The 21,503-nt window shown below is 48.4% G+C and overlaps 1 protein-coding gene across 4 annotated transcripts in view; it reads right to left on the reverse strand.

Moving 5' to 3' along the window:
- The window catches only part of LOC126522276 (venom metalloproteinase BumaMPs1-like), a 117,396-nt gene that overhangs the window by 23,495 nt on the left and 72,398 nt on the right, over positions 1 to 21,503 (reverse strand). Inside the window, exons 10-11 of one of the 4 annotated variants that reach the window (XM_055066316.2) lie at positions 9,540 to 9,648; positions 5,971 to 6,204 (exon numbers count right to left, since the gene is read on the reverse strand). The exons of 1 other annotated variant lie outside the window; for it this stretch is intronic. In XM_055066316.2, coding sequence (XP_054922291.1) covers positions 6,126 to 6,204; positions 9,540 to 9,648 — 188 coding nt within the window. In that variant the 3' untranslated portion in view covers positions 5,971 to 6,125. Of the gene's footprint in view, positions 1 to 5,970; positions 6,205 to 9,539; positions 9,649 to 21,503 lie in introns of those variants that run through there. 2 more of the 4 variants (XM_055066315.2, XM_055066318.2) reach the window with 2 other exon arrangements.

Raw genomic sequence — 21,503 nt, forward strand, 5'->3', positions numbered from 1 at the left:
TTACGCCTGTCTCGCGGTAGCTGATTCCCACTTGCGCTTGCAACTTTCACACTTTAATCACCCCAGCGAATTACCTGCCATCCCCGAATGCGTTGCCCTTCCCTTGGCACCCATTCTGTAATTCTAGTGGTCCACCGGTTATCTACCCTGCTCATTACACATGGCCTGCCAACTTCCATTTCTTTCTCACAATGTCAACTAGAAAATCGGCTATTCCTGTTTGTGCTCCAATCCACACCAATTTCTACCTTTTTCCTAACGTTACACCGAAGAATCCGCGTTCCATCGCTCTTTGCGCGGTCCTTACCTTGTTCTCGATTGTTACCCTGCAAGTATTTGTGCCTTATGTTAACACCGGTAGTACGCGGTGATGTTGCAGTTTTACACAATAGTGCTAAACTCCCAGTCAGGATTTGGCAGTGCCTACCGTATGCATTCCAACGCATTTGTATTCCGTAAGTTTCCTTCACAGAATCGGGATGCCTCCAAAGAGCAATTGACCCTGATAAACCCACTCCTGCACACACTATATACCGGGGATCCTAGTTAATCTGGACTGAAATTGCAAAAGAAACCAAGATCTCTAGAGATATCGAACCGACTACATAGTAGCGGCAGTAGTCTGTACTTACAGCCAGTTTTTTTTTTCTCTCACAAAGTATTACTTATTCATTCTAATTATAGATTTTTAAAATTATTGCTTCAATCGCAAACACGTCATATACAAAGCTGTAGGGCACCTTAAGTAATCTCCGAATCAGGTATTTATTTTGTGGTGACGTGTGCCTGGTTATTTTTTCCAAGAAAAAACAAAAGTCCACAAAATACGCGGAGCAGGAAATACGCAGGAGCAGGAAAGAGATGCGCACTAGCGCGCCGCTACTCAAGTGCCCCCAAGAAACCTTTGAAAGATATATGGTTGCATTCGTTTATCGCAGAATCGTATAACGCTTCGTCATGTAGGATGGCTCGAGAGGTTTCGCGACTAGCGTGATGCGATAAGCGTCACCATCTCTGGACGCCAAAATGTTTTGCTCGATCATAAGGCGCACGATATAGCTTTAACTTTTCCGTATCATAAAACACGTACAAAAGAAATTCAACCAATGTTTAAAACAAATCAGTGGGCAAAAGAGCACAAAAGAAGAAAAAAGGCATCTCTCGGAATAACACAAAAGACCTACTCAGGAGTTTATTTCAATAAAAAATAAACCAAAAGCACGCGAGGCGTCCACGCCGCCCACAAAGAAATATCCAAACGTACAACTGGCTCAGCCATTAGCCCTTTCTGCCTCCTGATTTCCGGAAAAGAGGCGAAATAAAGCATTTTTGAGCTATTTCTATCTTTGTCACAAGTTCTTTTTTTGTAAGGAGAAGGTGACATCATGAAGATGCGTTGAACATTTATATTTTACACAAGTTTCGAGCGGTTATATTCCACTGCCGCTTATAGCACGTGCTCAAACAGGTCACCGTCTAAAGCAATACAGTACTTGCTTCTTTCCAACACTGGTGCTGTTGCAGCTTTGATGAATGACGTTGGAATCTCGCGGCAGACACTGCTTATTTTTGCTTTAGGTGTGCGGTGTGGCAGTTTCGCTGCTATACACGCGATCTTTCGCATAGCGCCACAACAAGTCCAGCGGTGTGATGTCCGGCGACCTTGCAGGCCAGGGTACAGGTCCAGGGCGGCCATTCCACTGTCCAGGAAAAAGCTTGTCGAGCTACGCTCGAGACTCACTACTACTATGCGCGGGAGCACTATCGTGTTGAAACGAGATGTTGCAAAGGTGCACAAATGCAACGTTGCTACAGACGTCGTTCAAGGGGCCCTCGATGATGTCGTTGAAGTAGCAACGCTACGTCAACGATGGTGTGTTATCAAAAAAGATGGGTCCGATGCTGTTGCCATCAAAAATACCTCTCCACAGAATAAAAAACCACTGGTATTGGTGTTGTGTTTGCGCCAGCCAGTGGGTATTCTGATCACACCAGTGGTACGCCCTATGAAGGTTATTTTGTCAGTTTCGCGAAAAATTAGCCGCATCCGTCCAAATCACGCGAGTGAGAAAGTCCGGTTCTTCTTCACAGTTCGTGAAAATCCAATTGGCAAAGTCAAGTCTGTTTTCAAAGTCTCAGTCTTCAAGTTTTTGATGAAGATGTCCATGGGGTGCATATGACCTTTTTTTTTTTAAGATGGTCTACACTGATGACCTTGGCGTATCGGCCTCCGCACGGGTGCCACGCACACTACCGTGAAAGTAAGTAGCAAGGAATGCCAAACATCCATTCCCGTTTCTTGACCTACCGTCGCAGTCTTGTGTCGCTTCCTTGTGAAACTGCCCATCTCGCAAAGCAGTTCGTACGTTCTAAGTATCGTTGACGGACTAGGGCGTCCTGCATAATGCGACATCCGGAATAGATTGCGTGCCTTCCTCTTGTCGCTGTGCGCCACCCGTAGAGCCAGGATCATCTTAGCCTTCTGATAATTCGTGAAGGACATGACTGTCTTCTTGAAGAGCAGGTCGCTGGCGTGATAACGTTGAGATCTCCAGCTATTATCAACGCGCTGACACGTCTAGCAAATATGATTGATGTAATCGATAACACTATATTCTGGCTACACAGATCCGCCAAAACACATTAGATGGACATAATCCGCCAAAGGTTCGTTTCCTTTGCTAAAGGGAACAAAAGGAACATACGTTCCAGGCGCGCCTATCTACAGAACAAAATGAGTCCGCAAAATTAGTCCCAATTGCGTGGTCACGGTTTCCTGGCTTCGAAATTCCCGCGTCCCACCCCTACGGCTCGGCTACGCTTATCAATGCGTCAGCGGTGGGTTCTCATGACGCCTCGACGAGCACATATCGTGAATCCCTGTCTCGAGCTGCCACCTCTAGTAAACCATGTATGCGTAGCTGTTCGCTTAGGAGGGCTTGGGTAGAGGCGCGCGAGTGCATGTCTATTTAGTATTGTGGATGTTTCGCGAGCATGTGTTTTTACACAGAAAAACCAAGGCAAAGCTGAGCGCAAAATAAATGCTTGATTCGGAGGTTAGTTGAGGTGCCCTACAAGTTTGTAATTGATATGTTTGCTATTCAAGCAATTATAAAAAGTAAAAAAAAAATACTGGCTGTAGGTGCACACGACTGCCTCTACCATGCAGTCGGTACGATTTTACTAGAACTTTTGGGTTTTTTCTGTGTAAAACATGGTCCCAGTTAACTGGGACATCCAGTATGTATATATGTATGTATATATATATATATATATATATATATATATATATATATATATATATATATATATATATATATATATATATATATATTATCATCATCATCAGCCTAGTTACGCCCACTGCAGGGCAAAGGCCTCTCCCATACTTCTCCAACTACCCCGGTCATGTACTAATTGTGGCCATGTTGTCCCTGCAAACGTCTTAATGTCATCCGCCCACCTAACTTTCTGCCGCCCCCTACTACGCTTCCCTTCCCTTGGAATCCAGTCCGTAACCCTTAATGACCATCGGTTATCTTCCCTCCTCATTACATGTCCGGCCCATGCCCATTTTTTTTTCTTGATTTCAACTAAGATGTCATTTACCCGCGTTTGTTTCCTCACCCAATCTGCTCTTTTCTTATCCCTTAACGTTACACCTATCATTCTTCTTTCCATGGCTCGTTGCGTCGTCATCAGTTTCAGCAGAACCCTTTTCGTAAGCCTCCAGGTTTCTGCCCCGTAGGTGAGTACTGGTAAGACACAGCTGTTATACGCTTTCCTCTTGAGGGATAGTGGCAACCTGCTGTTCATGATTTGAGAATGCCTGCCAAACGCACCCCAGCCCATTCTTATTCTTATGGTTATTTCAGTCTCATGATCCGGATCCGTGGTCACTACCTGCCCTAAGTAGATGTATTCCCTTACCACTTCCAGTGCCTCGGTGCCTATCGTAAACTGCTGTTCTCTTTCGAGGCTGTTAAACATTACTTTAGTTTTCTGTAGATTAATTTTCAGACCCACCCTTCTGCTTTGCCTCTCCAGGTTAGTGAGCATGCATTGCAATTGGTCTCCTGAGTTACTAAGCAAGGCAATATTATCAGCGAATCGCAAGTTGCTAAGGTATTCTCCATCAACTTTTATCCCCAATTCTTCCCACTGCAGGCCTCTGAATACCTCCTGTAAACATGCTGTGAATAGCATTGGAGATATCGTATCTCCCTGTCTGACGCCTTTCTTTATTGGGATTTTGTTGCTTTTTTGTGGAGGATTACGGTGGCTGTGGAACCGCTATAGATAGCTTCCAGTATCTTTACATATGGCTCATTTACACCCTGATTCCGTAGTGCCTTCATGACTGCTGAGGTTTCGACTGAATCAAATGCTTTTTCTTAATCAATGAAGGCTATATATAAGGGTTGGTTATATTCCGCACATTTCTCTATCACCTGATTGATAGTGTGAATATGGTCCATTGTTGAGTAGCCTTTACGGAATCCTGCCTGGTCCTTTGGTTGACAGAAGTCTATGGTATTCCTGATTCTATTTGCGATTACCTTAGTAAATACTTCGTAGGCAACGGACAGTAAGCTGATCGGTCTATAATTTTTCAAGTCTTTGGCGTCCCCTTTCTTATGGATTAGGATTATGTTACCGTTCTTCCAAGATTCCGGTACGTTCGAGGTCATGAGGCATTGTGTCTATAGGGCAGCCAACCTTTCTAGGACAGTGTTCCCACCATCCTTCAACAAATCTGCTGCTACCTGATCCTCCCCAGCTGCCTTCCCCCTTTGCATAGCTCCCAAGGCGTTCTTTAGCTCTTCCGGTGTTACTTGTGGGATTTCAAGTTCCTCTAGACTATTCTCTCTCACCTTATCGTCGTGGGTGTTACTGGTACTGTATAAATCTCTATGAAACTCTTCAGCCACTTGAACTATCTCATCCATATTAGTAACGATATTGCCGGCTTTGTCTCTTAACGCACACATCTGATTCTTGCCTATGCCTAGTTTCTTCTTTACTGCTATAATATATATATATATATATATATATATATATATATATATATATATATATATATATATATATACAGAGGACATTTTCAGATTGACATTGTATTGAAGGAGGCTCTAAATGCGTCATTGAGCGTTATTGTTTTCGTTGAGAGATCTGGTTTACAGTCCCACCTAACGAACCATTACAGCCTAGTGTAGCGCAAAGTTTTTGAAGTGTGCCGCTGAAGCGAGACGAAAAATTTGTTAACATTCTCACTACAACTGTCAACTGGATTTTAAATTGAGTAGGCGTTTTGAAACAACAGACTATAACTTAGCGTGAATTAAAGATTTACTTTGATGTTCTATGTTTGTGTAGTCCCCCTGCAAGCACAGATAAACAGCGAAATTATGACCAGGACGTAGAGGGCAGTTATCTTGTTTACCTATTCACATAACGGATGATGACAACTGAACATCAGCGTTTACTTTCAGATTCTAAGGTTCCCGACACAGAACTCTTCCAAAGAACACAAATACCGCAGTTGTCCTTGTACGAAAAAGTACTTAGTCTACATTATTTCCCTATTATTCTTGGTTTGGATATTAGTAATAGAAGGAGATTCTGTGGAATGCACTTGCCTGTATGTGGTCAATACGGTGACGATAACTACTGGAACATTATACAGGCAAAATTATCGGCTTCCGCCCTTGATCTCGCTGAAAACCACCGTGAAGTATTGATTGGTCCGAAAGACGTGCCGAACGGAGTGAATTTGTTGATATTCGCGTGAGCGAGCGCTGCTGCACCGATATCTACGCCTTTCTATACAGTCGGTCCATTTAACCTGCTATGTTCAAAATTTGAACGTAGAATTTATTTCGATTGGTTTTGGTGGATAAATTTATTGCTACGCCTGCGAATGTGCACAATTGGAACTTCTGAGTGATACCGCAGAACGAGCAGCATATAAACACAGTCAAATGGCTTTTATTTGGGAATAAAGAAAACATCACTTTTGTGAGCCCAATGTGAAACCTGGGATGACTGCTATGCTGTGAAGAGCAATCACGGTGTAGAAGACTATCAACGTGAAGCCAACCGTTTCTTCATCACGGTCACGTCGCCTAGGCATCGTGAGTTCCTGGAGCTTCCATGCAGGTTTTCAATAATAAACTCCAATATCCTTCATGGCTGCTTACACTTCTAAAAATCGAGTTGTCAGTAGACGGGATATTCAGAAAATGAGACATGTTCATTCAAGCTGCTCACCAACTAGCACTTTACCAGATATATATGCTGTAGTCAGGATACACTCACATCTATACAGATGGCTCCAGTACAGCAACCTCTTTAACTTCACAATTAATTATACCGCACCTCAAGAAACAAGAACAACTTAAGTTATCTCGTGTGACTTCGTCCACAACGGCTTAACTGTTCGCAATCCTATGTGCGATAAAATCTATATTGTCAGTAAGAGACGCGCAAAAATGGGTAATTTTCAGGGGTTCACAGGAGGCTCTAACATCACTCTGCAGCACAAAAGGCAAAACATTCAGTGACAATATAACATACGAAACACTTAAACACCTCCCAAAGGCAAGCGAAGACAAACATGCAATGCCATTCCAGTGGATACCAGGGCGTTGTAACATTCCTGGCAACACACCAGCCGATGAAGCAGCACGACAAGCACACGTCAAAGATGATGCGGTTCCGCTCCAAATATCAAAGAATGAATTACGCTGCATTATAAGGACAACGCCTTTCAAAATGTGTGGAAACACTTGGTTTGACCAGAATTCTAAGAGCTCGGATTTATAGCATGTTGATCCGTTTATTCAATTCAAATTTTCATTGTCATTAAACAGAACTATGGGAAACCTTATTCATCGATTATGGCTAGGTACTGCCTACACAAAGAATTTCTTACACAGAATTGGCCGTGCGGAAACCCCCGAATGTGATTGTGGATTTGTAGACGAAGATACACTTCACCTTCTTCTAGATTGGCCAAATCACGACACACCAAGATGCCGACTTAAATGAACCCTAATTAAATTAGACCGCAGACCTTTCAATTTAAAGAAACTTTTGGGTCCTTGGCCAACAAGGTCCTTGCAGAAGAGCGCTTTAAAAGGTCTAAAGACTTTTCTGGAAGACAGCTGCATTGCTGGACGTTATTAACGATCTTATTGCTCCTTTCATTTCAATGTCGCTCTATATATGCATGTGTTTGTGAATTATGTTATGTTGACTGTTCTCTTGTGACAATATGTGATAATGCCTTTACACGATGTATGTACCATCCGCTGACTAGAGAATGTGTTATTAGGCGACAGCATCGTTTGTATTTTTGGGACTTTTATCTACATAACTATGGAAACATTTACCTTGTATGATGTATGTACCATGTTTTTCTTACGTCATAGTCTTCCTGGGAAAACGTTGCATAATAGGTCCTGGTGCTTGTGTGAAAAGGTTATTTGTTATGTAATCTTGAACCCTGTATGTTGTATGATGGAACCATTCAAGAGATAAGGAGTAGCCAGTGCCTTAAATTGTGCGGCAACATGTCCTTATATCAAATCAATAAAATAAAGCTGGGTTGCAAAAAGCCATATTTAGCAAGTTATTTATTTAGAGCGCTTAAAAAGTCCCTGTTTGCTTTGAACATTTTGTCGGCGAACAAACAAAAATGTCGCTAAATCTTTCGAAAGAATGCTACAAAGGCTGCATTGATTATACGCCGGTAAATTTTGAAACCCAAAGTGTATTTTATGTTTTCTAGATGGTTAGGTTAGATGGCCCCGACAATCACAAAATGAAGCAAGCAGCGTAACGTGAAATTTGTTTTGAAGTTTCCGGTGACAGCTTCTTCTGCAATGCAGGCGTGCAAGGCACGCCCCACAGATGGCCCAAACCGTGAAGAAGCATAAACACTTAACTGTTTCGATAAGCCAGCCCCGGCGTGAACTGTTACAGTGCATGGCAGTGAGGTGCGACAGGGAATTCTACTTGCCAAAGCAAGAAATACGTAATAAGAAAAGCATACTTACGTGGGCGCTATTTCGAAAGAAAACTTCTTCTGAGCTGTTGTTTTGCTGGATTTGACAGTGTACAGGCGACAGCGCCCGCATACAAAAGTGAGGGGGCGAATGGCCTACTTTGCACCCCCCCCCCACTTCTAACAGTGCCCCATGCTCCCGCCTCCCTACGGTAAATACGCCTATAGTAAAGACACTTCGTGGTGGTGCCCACTCATAAGCCACGCAAGGTACCAATAGGTTTCGAGGTTCTGCGGCCAATTTTCTGGCCACTAGCAACCTGCAAATTGCCTGAGAGAATGCTGCTCACATGACTTTCATGGTGGTTTGAACATGACGTTCAAAATCTCAGAATAAATTCAGGTTTTACATGGGTACCCAAGACGATCTCCATGTACTAGATGAAGTCCTGCACGTTCACCTTACAGTAATTTTGTGTGGACTTCAGTGGATAGTAACATAAACAAAGAATACGATAATGTACACTGTGAGACCGTCGTATAAAACACGCACAATAGACGGCTTCTTTACGTTACAAAAATAGTGCTCTCGTTCTTTTGCTGCATAACCTTTTGTTTGCGTACGCACACACAAGACTTTGGTTTGAAGATATGTATTCATGAATTATTGAGAGAATTACTTTGCACCAGATAATTAAAAAATGGAAACCAGGCAAGAAGCCAAAAAAGGTAGCTTGTGGATTCCTGCAGCCCAGAAAACAAGTGCAAACATATATAATATATGTAACAATAAACCGTGGGGTAGTACAAGGATGTGATCGGTCACTGTTAATATTTAACATTGTGTTGATGATTTCTGCAGGGATGTTGCTTCACTACGACCATCGACAACCTTCTACTACGGCATTGCATGACGATAACCACTATCATGATGAAAAAACCTACTCTGCCGATCCGTTCAACCAATTTCAACAATTTAAGCAACCGTACCTAGGGAAGATGTGGGATCAACGACGATGCGACTGTTACCTAAACGCAAGATAAATAGCTTCGTTAAGTCCTACGCACCCGGAGGTCCAAGATACCACAGCTACTCAGAGCACTTTTGATATACGTAATTATTTAAGCTGCAGGTTGTGTAATCTTTCCGCTTTCATGCCTAAAATACTATAAGAAGCAAAGGAAATTATTCTCGGTACACCTCGAAGCTTGCGGGAAAGAGCTCGACAACATTTCTACCGTATAAATGTTTCGTTTTTGTGTAAACGTTAGTGTATGGTGCAGTTCCGGAGGTCCGTGTCAGTCAAGCGCTTCTTGCACAGTCAAGAACTACCTAACAGGCAGATGAGGCCACCCATGATAACATGTAAGACAAACTCGTTTACACTTTCCTTCTGTTTGCAAATCTCTACACGTTTAACCAACAATCGGGGAACCAATAGACACGCCTAACATAACAAAGAAAGAACTACACTGCTGGCACACACACTGGGATGTATGTAATTATGGTCAAATATATGAGTAAACTTACGAATGGCCCATTTCATGGACTGTTGAGTGCACTCCGGAGTATGTTCCAGCCAAGTCTTTAACAACTGCCACGCTGTATTGGCTACAAATTCCTTCGAAGGGTGCAATGCCTATTTGTATAAAAAAGTTTCGACAGGTTTTCTTATATTATATAAGTAAGGGTAGAAAATCATTTTATCAAAACACAGAATGATGCAGCATGCATAAAGGAACAAGAGCTGCTTCATTTGCTCTCAAAGTACATTTATTAATTTGGTTTTTACTACAGGTGCCATTAAGACGCAGCGCAAAGGGAAATCCGACATCAATGATAAAAAAAGCTATGTAACCAGCTACATAAAAAAGGGCGACGAAATACCGATACGAGACTTGGAAACGACCACAAGAAATCTCAAGAAAAGCTTCCATGTAGAAATTAGTAGGTTGCTTTGAAATGTAGATCACTGGCTACTGCAGTAGATAGCCAAATATTAGTGGTGGTGGTAGACTACCAGGGCTAACTAAACTGTTTGATGAAGCATATTTGTTGTCTACCCACCGCAAGGCATAGTGGTAACAGATGGCGGCGCACTTGTAACAAAATGTTTACAACGCCATAAGCCTATATAGAGCGAAGATCATCCCGACAAGTCAATTAGTTATCGTATCACTATTTGCGAAGGTGTTTGTACTTATTTCTAAAGCTGTATCTGGCCCTATCACCTTGTAGTTGGAGCAAGCGCCGGAATGCCTGCAAAGATGCGAGCTTTATGCGTTGACACTAGCGCCTACACTGATTCCGTCCGTTCAAGGAAAGGTGATACCGTATTCTGCAAACATTTTTTGCTGCGCTATTGTTTTTTTTATGAAGTATACTGGCCAGTGGGTGATAGCTGCCACAGCGTGGGCATACCGTCGTGGTAGACGATGACAAAGCTAGAAAATAATGGGATCTGGAAAGGCTGCCAAAGAGATGCGACCAGACGCCAATTCACATTACAAGGATTCTTACATGAATGAGTAGCATGCTCACAAAGAGAGTCGAGGATAGCTTATGGGAGCAATTCATGAGCAGAACCCACGATAAAGCTTATCTGAAACGTGGCCCATCCCTGCTCGAGAAATAGCCGTATTGTAGCCCCTTCGCCGCGGTCGGGACGTTTCTAGTCCGCATACGACTAATTCTCTGTGAAAAATCAATTCGCTGCATCCCACCTCAACTCCACTCAAAGAGATTAGGGCTTTTCACCGTATTTAAGAGTAACCAGCGCTCGCCTTAGCAAATCATATATAGTTAGAAGAGTGCAGAAGGCATTAGGGTCATAGCTTGGTAGGTTCTGAGAAAATGCATGCAAGGACAGCTGGCATGAAAATTGCTCAAAAACACAGCGTACACGCAAAACATGAACTCAAGATAATGCAGGTACGTGCTGTATATGGCGATTGGTCTGAAAATTGTTCTGAATGAATTGGTACGTGAAGAAGGAAGTGTTGGTCTTTGTGATGGACAATGACTACCCGGCCCAAACCTGGTAGCGAGGTGTGTCTGGATATTCTCTCTATGAATGTGAACGTTGCTTATTAATCGCGCAACTAGAAAGTACTTCTCATTCACAGCGGCTACACGCGGAAGCTGTCTATTTCGTCTGCACTTCTAAGGATTCACGTGCAGCTCCATAAGGATCGGCGCCCGTCTTTACGGCCAACTGTCGTCGTTAGTGTGACGCCGGCTGCTCGCTCGGCTTCGCAAGCTGCTTGGAGAGTAGGCGAGCTGCACGTTCAGTGTCCTGGTGTTCTGGATCTCATTAGGAGCGCATCTGTACGTCGTCGAAGGTCATTTGTAGAATGCGATCAGTGCGTAAGCAGTTATACTAGCGAGAAGGTTCATAGATGGCCTACCGATCACTTAGTCTGCCTGAAAACCATTTGTTACTCGGGGCTTGATATAAAACGAAGGCAGCGAGACACCTGCAATGCATCGCTCTCATTTTACCACAGTTTAGGTTTTCATAACTGCGCGCACAAATTTCTTTCCTGAGCGACAAATTGTAACGCTATATTATATTCACCGCTGGAAGAGCGTGTCTCCATGCGAATACCAAATATTCGTCTATTACGTCAGCGAACTACACCCTATGCATACAAATGTCTTGATATAATCACGGCACCTACCTCTCCCCACATACGACTACCCACTACCACACTACCTGTCCATTCTGTTACTATATCAGACAAGCAGGTATTGTACGCTCTTCGCCTAGCATTGCATACTATGGCTCACTGCTCTCTTTCAATATCAACTACCACTGCCGAAATAATTTTGAGTTTATTATATGCTGATTCTCCCTCCATATTGACACGATAACTTTTATTTTATTGTGAAAGCAACTATATGGACGCTCTAGGCGCATTTCTGCCGTCGGCGCCGCCATCACAGTGAGGTTTCTTATAAAGTCCAAGAGCGACAAAATAGTCGCCGCGCGCTGTATGCTTTACGTGCGACTCAAAACGTGCGAGACTGAGCTGGCGAACGCGGCTCAACCTCTCGTATGAAATCGAAGAAGGCGAGGCGAAAGCGCCCTTTCCTGTTGCACACGGCGCGCACCGGTGAGGTGAAGGGGGCTTTCTCCTGCGGCTGCTGCTTACGGCGCGGCCGCGCAGGTGCCGTATCTTGAATGAATGAATGAATAAAACTTTATTTGAAACGGCTCTTCGTCCGTGCCGTCCGCCGCTTCAGTGCCGTGTGATCATGTAGTAGCACTCGGAGCGGGGGGTGTGGTGGCGCCCTGGACGTGCCTTATGTGTTGCACAAGGAGCGACAAAAAAGCGGTTCGGTGGGGTTCAAGCGGAGTGGTCCAGCTTTACAAACAGTAAGGAATAGACGGGCTCAGGGAAGAGGTGGGGCGATAGTAAGGCGAGGACTGTGCACGGAGGCAGGTCCAGTACGTGTGGCGAACGTCGCGATAGCCGCCGCACACCGGGCATGCCGAGTGGCCACGGCGTTGTTCAATAATGTGTTGCATGGCGTCATTCGCCAGTGTTAGAGCATGAGCCTGACAAATTAGGGAGCCGTGGTGGCGGGTGAAGGAGGGATCGGGGGCCGGAAGGGTACATGCAGACGAGCGCAGTTCACGGAGCCTAGCGTGGCTTTGCTTGCGGTGTTCAGCGCGGTGCATTCTGGCGCAATAGGTGTCAGGCCATGGAATAGGAGCATTCGGTATTTTAGACTCGCGAGCGAGGGAGTGAGCACGCTCATTTCCCTGTATCCCCTGATGGCCCGGCACCCACTCCAAGAGGACGTGAAGTGAGGGATGCTGTTGCATGTGTAGTGCGAGGGATGCCCGAATATGACAGGGAAGTAGGTTGTTTGCAAAATAACGAAGGGCTTCCTGGTTGTCTGAGCGAACGGTTATGGTTGGCGGGGAGTGAGGGCGAATAGTAATGGCTTCCGATATGGCAAAGATCTCGGCATCGGTTGGAGACGGTACTCCGCTATGCGAACGAGTGATGTCACCCTGAGGGCCGATGACTGCCGTCTTGTATGCGGTCGGCGAGAAGGCGGCGTCAACATAGTAGGTGTCATGCGCTGGGTCACTTAGATGGGTCGCCCGTGCCTGTCGCCTACCTGCGTTGCGTTCGGAGTGCATATTCCGGGGTATCGGTCGGACCTCGATTCGAGGGATAGTTATCCATGGTGGAGGATCGATGGAAAGAGGTGAAAGTGGTGAAGTGTCGTGTCCCAACATTCGCAGGATGGCGCGTCCCCATGACGAGGTGCTCATACGGAGATGCTGAGACTCCCGGTGGGCTTGGACCTTCACATCCAAGGTGTTGGGCAGGGTTGCGCGTTCAACATCGATGCTACGGGCGTACCTGGGAACACCCATTTCAATGCGGTGACATATTCGCAAAGCAGCCTCGAGTCGTTTGGTCTGTGTGCGTGTAAGTGCAACGTATGGCAGGCTATAGAGGATTCGGGAGTAGATTGCTGCCTCATAAATTTTACTGAGTTCGTGTTCACGCAGGCCTGTGTGGCGCTTGCTTACGCGTGTCATCATGTGTATGACCTGACTTGCTTGATGGAGAATGCGCCATAGCCACTCCGCACTACGTCCATTCTCTTGCCACAGAAATCCGAGCAAGCGGACACATTTCCTGCGCGGGATAGGTTCGCCGGTCATAGTCAAGGTGATGTGGGCGCGTTCAGCAGCTGCTTTGCGCGTAGAGGAATTCAGTACGACGACGTACTCTGATTTTTCCGGGGAGCATGTGAGGCCTAGCTGGTGTATGCAGGTGTTGACGATGTCTAAGCCGGTTTGAAGTGTGGCTTCCTGTTCGCCTGGGTTTACGGTCGCACACGAAAGTGTGATGTCGTCAGCGTATATTGCGTGGCGTAAACCTGTAACGAGGTTGAGCTTTGCGGGGAGGTCCTTCATCGCCAAGTTGAAGAGAGTCGGTGACAGAATGGAACCTTGTGGCGTTCCTCGGTTTATAGGGAAGCACATGGATGGCTGGGTGTCCGGACCCAAGAAGCGCACTTGCCTAGCACGGAGGAAGCTGCAGACATAGCGAACCATGCGTTCTCCGAGTTTGGTGGCTGCTAGGTCGTCAATGATGGCTCGGTGCAGGACATTATCGAAGGCACTTTTGATATCCACGCCTACAGTTGTCCGGAGTTGTGCCGAGCTAGGGTGATTGTGGAAATCTGTGGTAATTTGCAATGCCACGTCTTAGGCGCATACGTACCTGCGGAAGCCGATGAGTGTGTCTGGGAGATGGCCCTGGCTCTCAAGGTGCCATTCTATTCTCGTCAGAGCCATCTTTTCCACCAATTTTCCCACGCACGATTTGAGGGATATCGGTCGAAGGTTTTAAGCGTGTTGGACGGTTTGCCAGGTTTGGGGAGGAAAATAACTAAAGCTTCCTTCCATGACTCTGGAATGTTCCCCGTCTCCCATGCAAGATTAATGAGGTGTAGATGGTGCTTCTGGTGGTTTTCGGGCAAGTTTCGGAGCATGGTATATGTTATCTGATCCGGGCCCGGAGTTGTATTGCGTCGGAGCTGAATGACTGCTGACCGCAGCTCCTGGAGTGTAAATGCGGAGTCAATCCCTTCTGGCTTGGTTGGTGATTGCGGAAAGGGTGCAAGTGGTGGTGGGTTGAACTCCGGATAAAATGTCTCTCGCAGTTCTTGGATAATTTCTCCTGTGGAGCGCCCGATCTGCATTTGATATCGTTGGAGGGCGTAGCGAGGTTTGGCTGCGCCCATGAGAGTGCGAAATATTTGCCATACTCTAGGTGTGGAAGCTGGCCATTGAGGTCTTCACATGTTTGCCACCACCGTTGAGATGCCAGTTAGTCAGCGTATTCCTGGCTCTCCTGAGTTATGGTGTGTATACCTTGGTGGAGCGTCCTATTATTCTTTGCACGGCGCCACCAGCTCACCAGTCTGCGGCGTCGTTCCCAGAGGGCTAAGAGGTGAGTGTCGACCTGGGGTTGATCTTCTGTGGCGGCAATGCGGGAAGTATGTTGGGACACAACCTGCAGAACATTGTTTGTCCATTCTGTGGGGTTAGTGTTCTCATCAATTTCATCCAGTTCGAGTCGTTTACGCGCCTTGTTCCAGTCAACGAGACAGATAGTTTTGTGGCGGGGTGTCTGAGTTGGCCTTTGTGTACGCAAGGGAAGCCGGATCTCAATAATAGAGTGATCGCTCCCAAGAGTGTCTTGGGTATTCTCCCATTGAATGTTGTAGCGGCTGCTTGACCAAGTGAGATCAGGGCTTGTGTCCCTCTCACGTGAGTTCCCCAGTCTGGTGGGAGTGGTAATGCCGTTTAGGAGAGAGACGTTGTAGTTCGACATGAAGCTGTCTAATTCGCGGCCGAGCGCTGATGTTTCGTCATATCCCCAAGAAGGGTATCGATAGTTGAAGTCTCCGAGGATTAGGACAGTATGGTGAGGTGTTAAGCGTTGCTGGGACAGGTCGTAGCTTGATAGCGGCCAGATATTTTGGTTTGGCGTCCAATAACAGTTTAAAATATCTAGACCGTGACCATGCACGTCTGTCCTCTTGCTCACGTGCTCAGTAGTCAGTGTATTCATATGCGTAGTGTCGAGTTGAATTGTGGGCAAGGAGCTCTTGACGTAAGTCACCGTCACTGTAGGAGTAAGCGGGTGTGACGTGCCCCGTTGTTTGTATGTAATACTAGGAGCAACAAAATGCTCATAGCCAGCGAGGGGAAAGGCGCCGTGGGTCTCCTGCAACACAAGAATATCCGGTTCTGTTTTCATGAATAGCGTACGTTGCAGGAGATGTTTCTTGCGTCTGAAGCCACGAAAGTTCCATTGCCACATCGTGAGAGATGGAGATGGTGGGGTTGGGATCGGAGGTGTTTGCCTAGAGTTAGTGGCCATGTTGTGATTTAGAAGGGCTATGGGGGATGGGGCGTTTGTGTGGGTGCATATATGTTAGAGGCGGGTGGAAATTTGCGCAAATTGGTTTGACAAGGGGATTAGAGCAGCTAGAACGGCGCGTTGTATCTGTTCAGTAATTATAGTTGCGATAGTAGATTCGATCGCTTGTTGCACGATGCGACGAATACGTGCATCTAAATCCTCTGTCAGAAGGCCTGAGCTCTATGGGGTGGGCTGCGGACTGGGGGCCGTTTCTGGGAGAGCTGTACCATTGACCTTTAAAGGCGTAGACTGCGTCTGTCAGTGGTTAGGTAGCGCAGGACAGTTAGGGTCGTCAGCAGCAAGCTTGGGTTTACGTAGTTGCTGCCACGAAGGACGGCGCGGATCGTGTTGATCACATTGGGATTGAGCTGTCTGGCTCTGTCTGAAGTCCACCTTCTGCTTGTGGGCGGGCTTCGGTTTCTCTGTGGGCCGATTTTGACTGTGCTTGCGGTCGTGACTTTGACTCCGGTTGCGACTGCGGCTACGGCTACGGCTGTAGTCGGTGTTGAGTGCCGAATACCGGTTGCTGGTTGGCACGCCGGAGTCTTCTCGAGTATGCGGTCGTGAGAGGTACTGGGCTGCTTGGTGATTTGGATTGATGCGTGTCGGTGGTTTGCGTCGGCGAAGTGCCTCCTTCGCAGCGCAGCGGTGTGGGCAGTTTGCGTCCGTAGCAGGGTGGTCACCCCCGCAGTTGCAGCAGCGCATATAGCACTGTGAGGAGTTGACGTAGGAGAGAAATGTTGCCCACAAGATCTACAGCACGAATATGTCGCGGCGTTGGGGCAGACATCAGATCTGTGTTTCTGGCTGTAACAATGCCAGCACTGAAGGCATTTCGGCTTGGGTGGGTACAGCCGGTAGACCGCTGAAAACAGGATGGCGCTCCTTGGTATTTCAGGGCCCTCTACCGTGATTATGAGAGACGCCATCTTGCCAAGTCGCCGAAAAGACAGGATTTTTCGGCCCGGAATATGGAGTTCTTCCCGTACGGCATCTTCTGAAAAGGAGAGTGGCACGCCGTGCAGGACGGCGCGAGCGCTTTGTGGGTCGTTGGCGCAGTACACACTCACACGGTGCGATTTTCCACAGACATCCACGGACTGTAAGGAGAGTAGTTTGGTGGTGGCCGATGCACGGTACGTGTCGATGGGGATGAGGTATTGGGCGGTTCGAATTTTCACGACCGTGTCCTGCCTCTCGAACTTGGCAAGGTGGGCCGCGGACGAATTTGTAGGCTCAACTCGATTGGTGTTACTGAGGAGAGGTTGAAGCCATCGGTCAACTTCACAACTATGGTGGTGGCTCCGTCCCGGCGTGGTGCTGAAGGAGTCACGCACGTAAATGCTCCCTGTGAAGCGTCACCAAAGTACTATCGGCCAAAAAAGTAAACGGACCACGGCTTAGGTGGCCGGAGCGGCTGCGGGGCCACACAGGGGCGCTGATATCTCGCTCCGCGCGCTGACGGCGAGAGTGTGCCGGGTGACGCCAGACTTCGCCCTCACTCTCGCGCGGTGCCTCGTCACACTTGATAAATTTCTAGCGCGCCGTTTTATTGGTCTACTGCTGGCAGTCGCGACGAAGGAAACCGTGCATCGCCGGTAGTCCGGCACATGGCGCTGTCGCACAGGGGCGGGCGGCAGCGGGACAACAAACCGCGGCACTGAGAAGGAACGGAGACCCGTTATGATTGTTGTTTTGTTTACATTCACCGTATCTGTTATACTAGTGCAAGTCGCCGGCGTCCACTGCTGCTCGATTTTAGGTAACATCGCGCAAGTAGCCGCAACGGCGGCTACCATGACGCGCGCTCTTTCACGCCGGCGCGATAGTCGCAGGCGGCAAGGTTTACTGCGGGCACGGCTTATATGTCGAGATCACTTTTCCGTCGTTGTCTCCAGTAGTACGTTTAATATTAACATCAGCGACGCCTCTGAAAACTGCTTTAATTAGATACTACTATGCGTAGGCCGTAATGAAACTTTACAAAAGCACGGCCAGGAAGAGGCAATTGGGAAGACGAATAGGAATAACTATAGTCAGTCATGAAAGTTTATTCATGGAAACATTCCGTGGCTTAAAGGGGTCCTCAGTGCGATGAAAATTTGCCGTCGACCACGATGACTTGGCCTACTCGCCTAGGCATCGAGAGCGCCGCCGCTATAGCTTCGGATGTCCACGCAGCGCTTCCAATTCTAAGTTAGCGCGATGACGTGAAAGAGCGCGTGTCACGGTAGCCACCGTTGCGGCTCGTTGCGCGATTTTACCTAAAATCGAGCAGCGGTGGACGCCGGCGACATGCACTAATATAAAAGATACGGTGAATATAAAACAATCAGAACGGGTTCCGTTCCTTCTCAGTGCCGCGGTTTGTTGTCCGGCTGCCGCCCGCCCCTGTGCGACAGCGCCATGTGCTGGACTACCGGCGATGTACGGTTTCCTTCGTCGCGACTGCCAGCAGTAGAAGCAACCGAACGGTGCACTAGAAATTTATCAAGCGTGACAAGGCACCGCGCGAGAGTGAGGGCGAAGTCTGGCGTCACCCGGGACACTCTCGCCGTCAGCGCGCGGAGCGAAGTAGCAGCTCCCCGGTGCGGCCCCGCAGCCGCTCCGGCCACCTAAGCCGTGGTCCGTTTACTTTTTTTGGCCGATAGTACATACCCTGTGGGTTCAGCGTAGTGGATTGTGCAGGCTGCTACGCAGTCGTAGCTGTCGAGGGCGGCGGATCCATGCCGAGCATGGCAGCGGCGGCGGCGAAGCGCCTGCAGTGCGGCGCGGGGTCGGGGGTCCCTGTGCAGGGGCCGGCCGAGGCCGCCGGTGTTTAGGCGAGGCGCAGTGCGGCGGGCTAAAGTTCGCCCAGCGATGACAGGGAGCTCTCCGATTTCAGCGGAGCTCTCGTTGCGCACGTCCGCTCGGGGCGAGCACTGAGCGCCGAGTCCACTATATTGAAGGCGATCTGCGGCACGGCCAAACTGGCCAAACTGCATGCCCGCGGCTGCATTATCTTCAAAGCGATCTACGATGTTTGCTGAGTGCGCGTTGTGCGGGTAGCTTCGTATGCGCAGTGCATTTGGCGTTTAGTTCGCATTGAAGCGAGAGATGCCCGAAGGTCAATTCAGCCGCTGCTGCCACCGTGATTCCTCACTCCAGCATTTCGAGAACCACTTTCTGCGCCCATCGAGCTAGATCTGTTCATGTTTACATGAGCGCGCGTGACACCTTGCTTGTTAATATTGCTACGACACAATATGCGCGATCACGAAAGGCCAGCAGTGTGAAGACGACGACGACGATTAGAAGCTAGCGCGGGCTGTTGCCTCTTGGCCAAGCGCAGCGTATTTTCCTTGTAAATATATTTGTACATAGCTTTTCGTCTGCGTCTTCCTACGTAACATATCTGGTGGAGGTGGACGTTCCCTGTACCTCGTCACGGAGCTTCGCAGTGGACGGTACGTCGAGCCTTCCTTCATGGCTCCCGGCGACGACAACCCGACTCCGCCGGCTCCGACACCTGCTGCCACTTCGACGACCTACATCACTCTCCCCGCTCCCCGTGATCCTGGCGTATTCTCGGGCCAAGATGGGGAAGACGTCGATGACTGGATCAGCCTGTATGAACACGTCAGCCGCAATAACCGGTGGGACCCTACTATTATGCTCGCCAACGTAGTCTTTTACCTCGGTGGCACACCTCGAGTTGGGTATCGCACGCACGAAGATGAGCTCACCAGTTGGGATTCACTTAAGACACAGCTTCGTGACTTGTTCGGCAACCCCTACGGTCAACAACTTGCCGCGCAGAAGGCGCTTTCCGGCCGTGTGCAGACGTCAACAGAGCCCTATGTCACGTACATTCAGGACGTCTTGGCTCTGTGCCGCAAAGTTGACACCCACATGACTGAGTCAGACAAGGTTTCCCACATCCTCAAAGGCATTGCCGATGACGCCTTCAACTTGCTCGTTTGCAACAACGTAGCGACGGTGGATGCTGTTATAAGAGAGTGCCGCCGTCTGGAACTCGCCAAAAGCCGACGTATTGACCAGCAGTTTGCCCGTCTGCCCAACACCCCAGCGACATCTTCCTGTGCCGACGCTCCTCGTCCCAACAACACTGCCGATGTTACCAGGATCGTCCGGCGTGAGATCGAGGCCGCCTATCCGGCTGCCTTCGACTCCAGTCCCACCAACACATCTACAGTCACGGTCTCACTGATCCAGGCAGTTGTCCGCCAGGAGTTTGAAAACATGGGTCTTCACACCATCTGCTCGGCCCATCGCCCTAATACCCGCCCGGCTTCTTCGATTTCGCCCCGTCCCGCATCTTCTTACCCACCACGTTTCCGCAACCCATCTGAATGGCGCACTGCTGACGACAAGCCTATTTGTTTCCACTGCCATCGAATCGGGCACATTTCTCGGCACTGTCGTAGTCGCTGGAGTTCCCCGAGCCGGCCTACTTATACTGCCTACTCTCGCCCCTCAGGTGGCCCTTCTCGTCCCTATGCCGCACGCTCCGATAATGCCGCCACTGATTCTCCTGCAACGAACCGCCCCTATTCTCGTTCGCCTTCGCCCCAACGACGACAATCTCGCTCTCCCCAGCCCCGTCGCTCCTATTCGCCGACTCCCTTCGGACGCCGCTCCCAGCCGGAAAACTAGACGATGCAGCGCCTCGAGGTGACGCTGCATTGCTCCCTACGCCGCCAAATCCTCTACTGACTTTGCCCACTCATCTGAACCTTCTTGACGTGCAAGTCGACGGTGTTTCTGTGTCTGCTCTCATAGACACTGGCGCGTATTTGTCCGTAATGAGCGCTGACCTTCGTAACCGGCTCAAGAAAATTATCACGCCCGCCACGACGCCTGTTGTCCGTGTCGCCGATGGCGGAACAGCCCCCGTAATTGGTATGTGTACCGCCCGCGTCTCCTTCGCCGATCGCTCAACAATCGTGCTATTCACAGTCATCGCCCACTGTCCCCACGACATCATCCTCGGCTTAGACTTCCTTTCCGCACATTCTGCTCTCATCGATTGTTCCGCCAGTACTCTCCGCCTTGACCTGCCTGTTCTGGATCCTGCTGAACCACACCCCAGTCGCCTCAGTTCCGCCGACTTCGTTCGCTTGCCACCTTCGGCACTGACCTACGTTGACCTAGTGTCATCCCCACCAGTCCCCGACGGTCACTACATCGCGGCTCCTATGCAAGACGTCCTCCTTACACATGGGATCACAGTACCCCATACAGTTTTATCTATTACGGCGAATTGCGTCTGCCTGCCAGTGGTCAACTTTGGCTTGACGACACAAGTGCTGCCACGTGGGATGTCTTTGGCCCAGCTTTGTTCATTCGAGGATCACTCAGTAGCATCCATTGCAGTAGACGGCACTTCATCCGATACTCCTCTACCATCACAGTCGGCAAATTGTACCATCGCTGACTTACGGAAAATGATTGCCCCCGACTTGCCCTCCGAGCACGCTCGTGAACTCTACCGCGTTCTGTTTTCCTACCACGATATTTTTGACTTTAA

This window comes from Dermacentor andersoni, chromosome 6, assembly GCF_023375885.2.
Source record: "Dermacentor andersoni chromosome 6, qqDerAnde1_hic_scaffold, whole genome shotgun sequence".
Taxonomy (NCBI): domain Eukaryota; kingdom Metazoa; phylum Arthropoda; class Arachnida; order Ixodida; family Ixodidae; genus Dermacentor; species Dermacentor andersoni.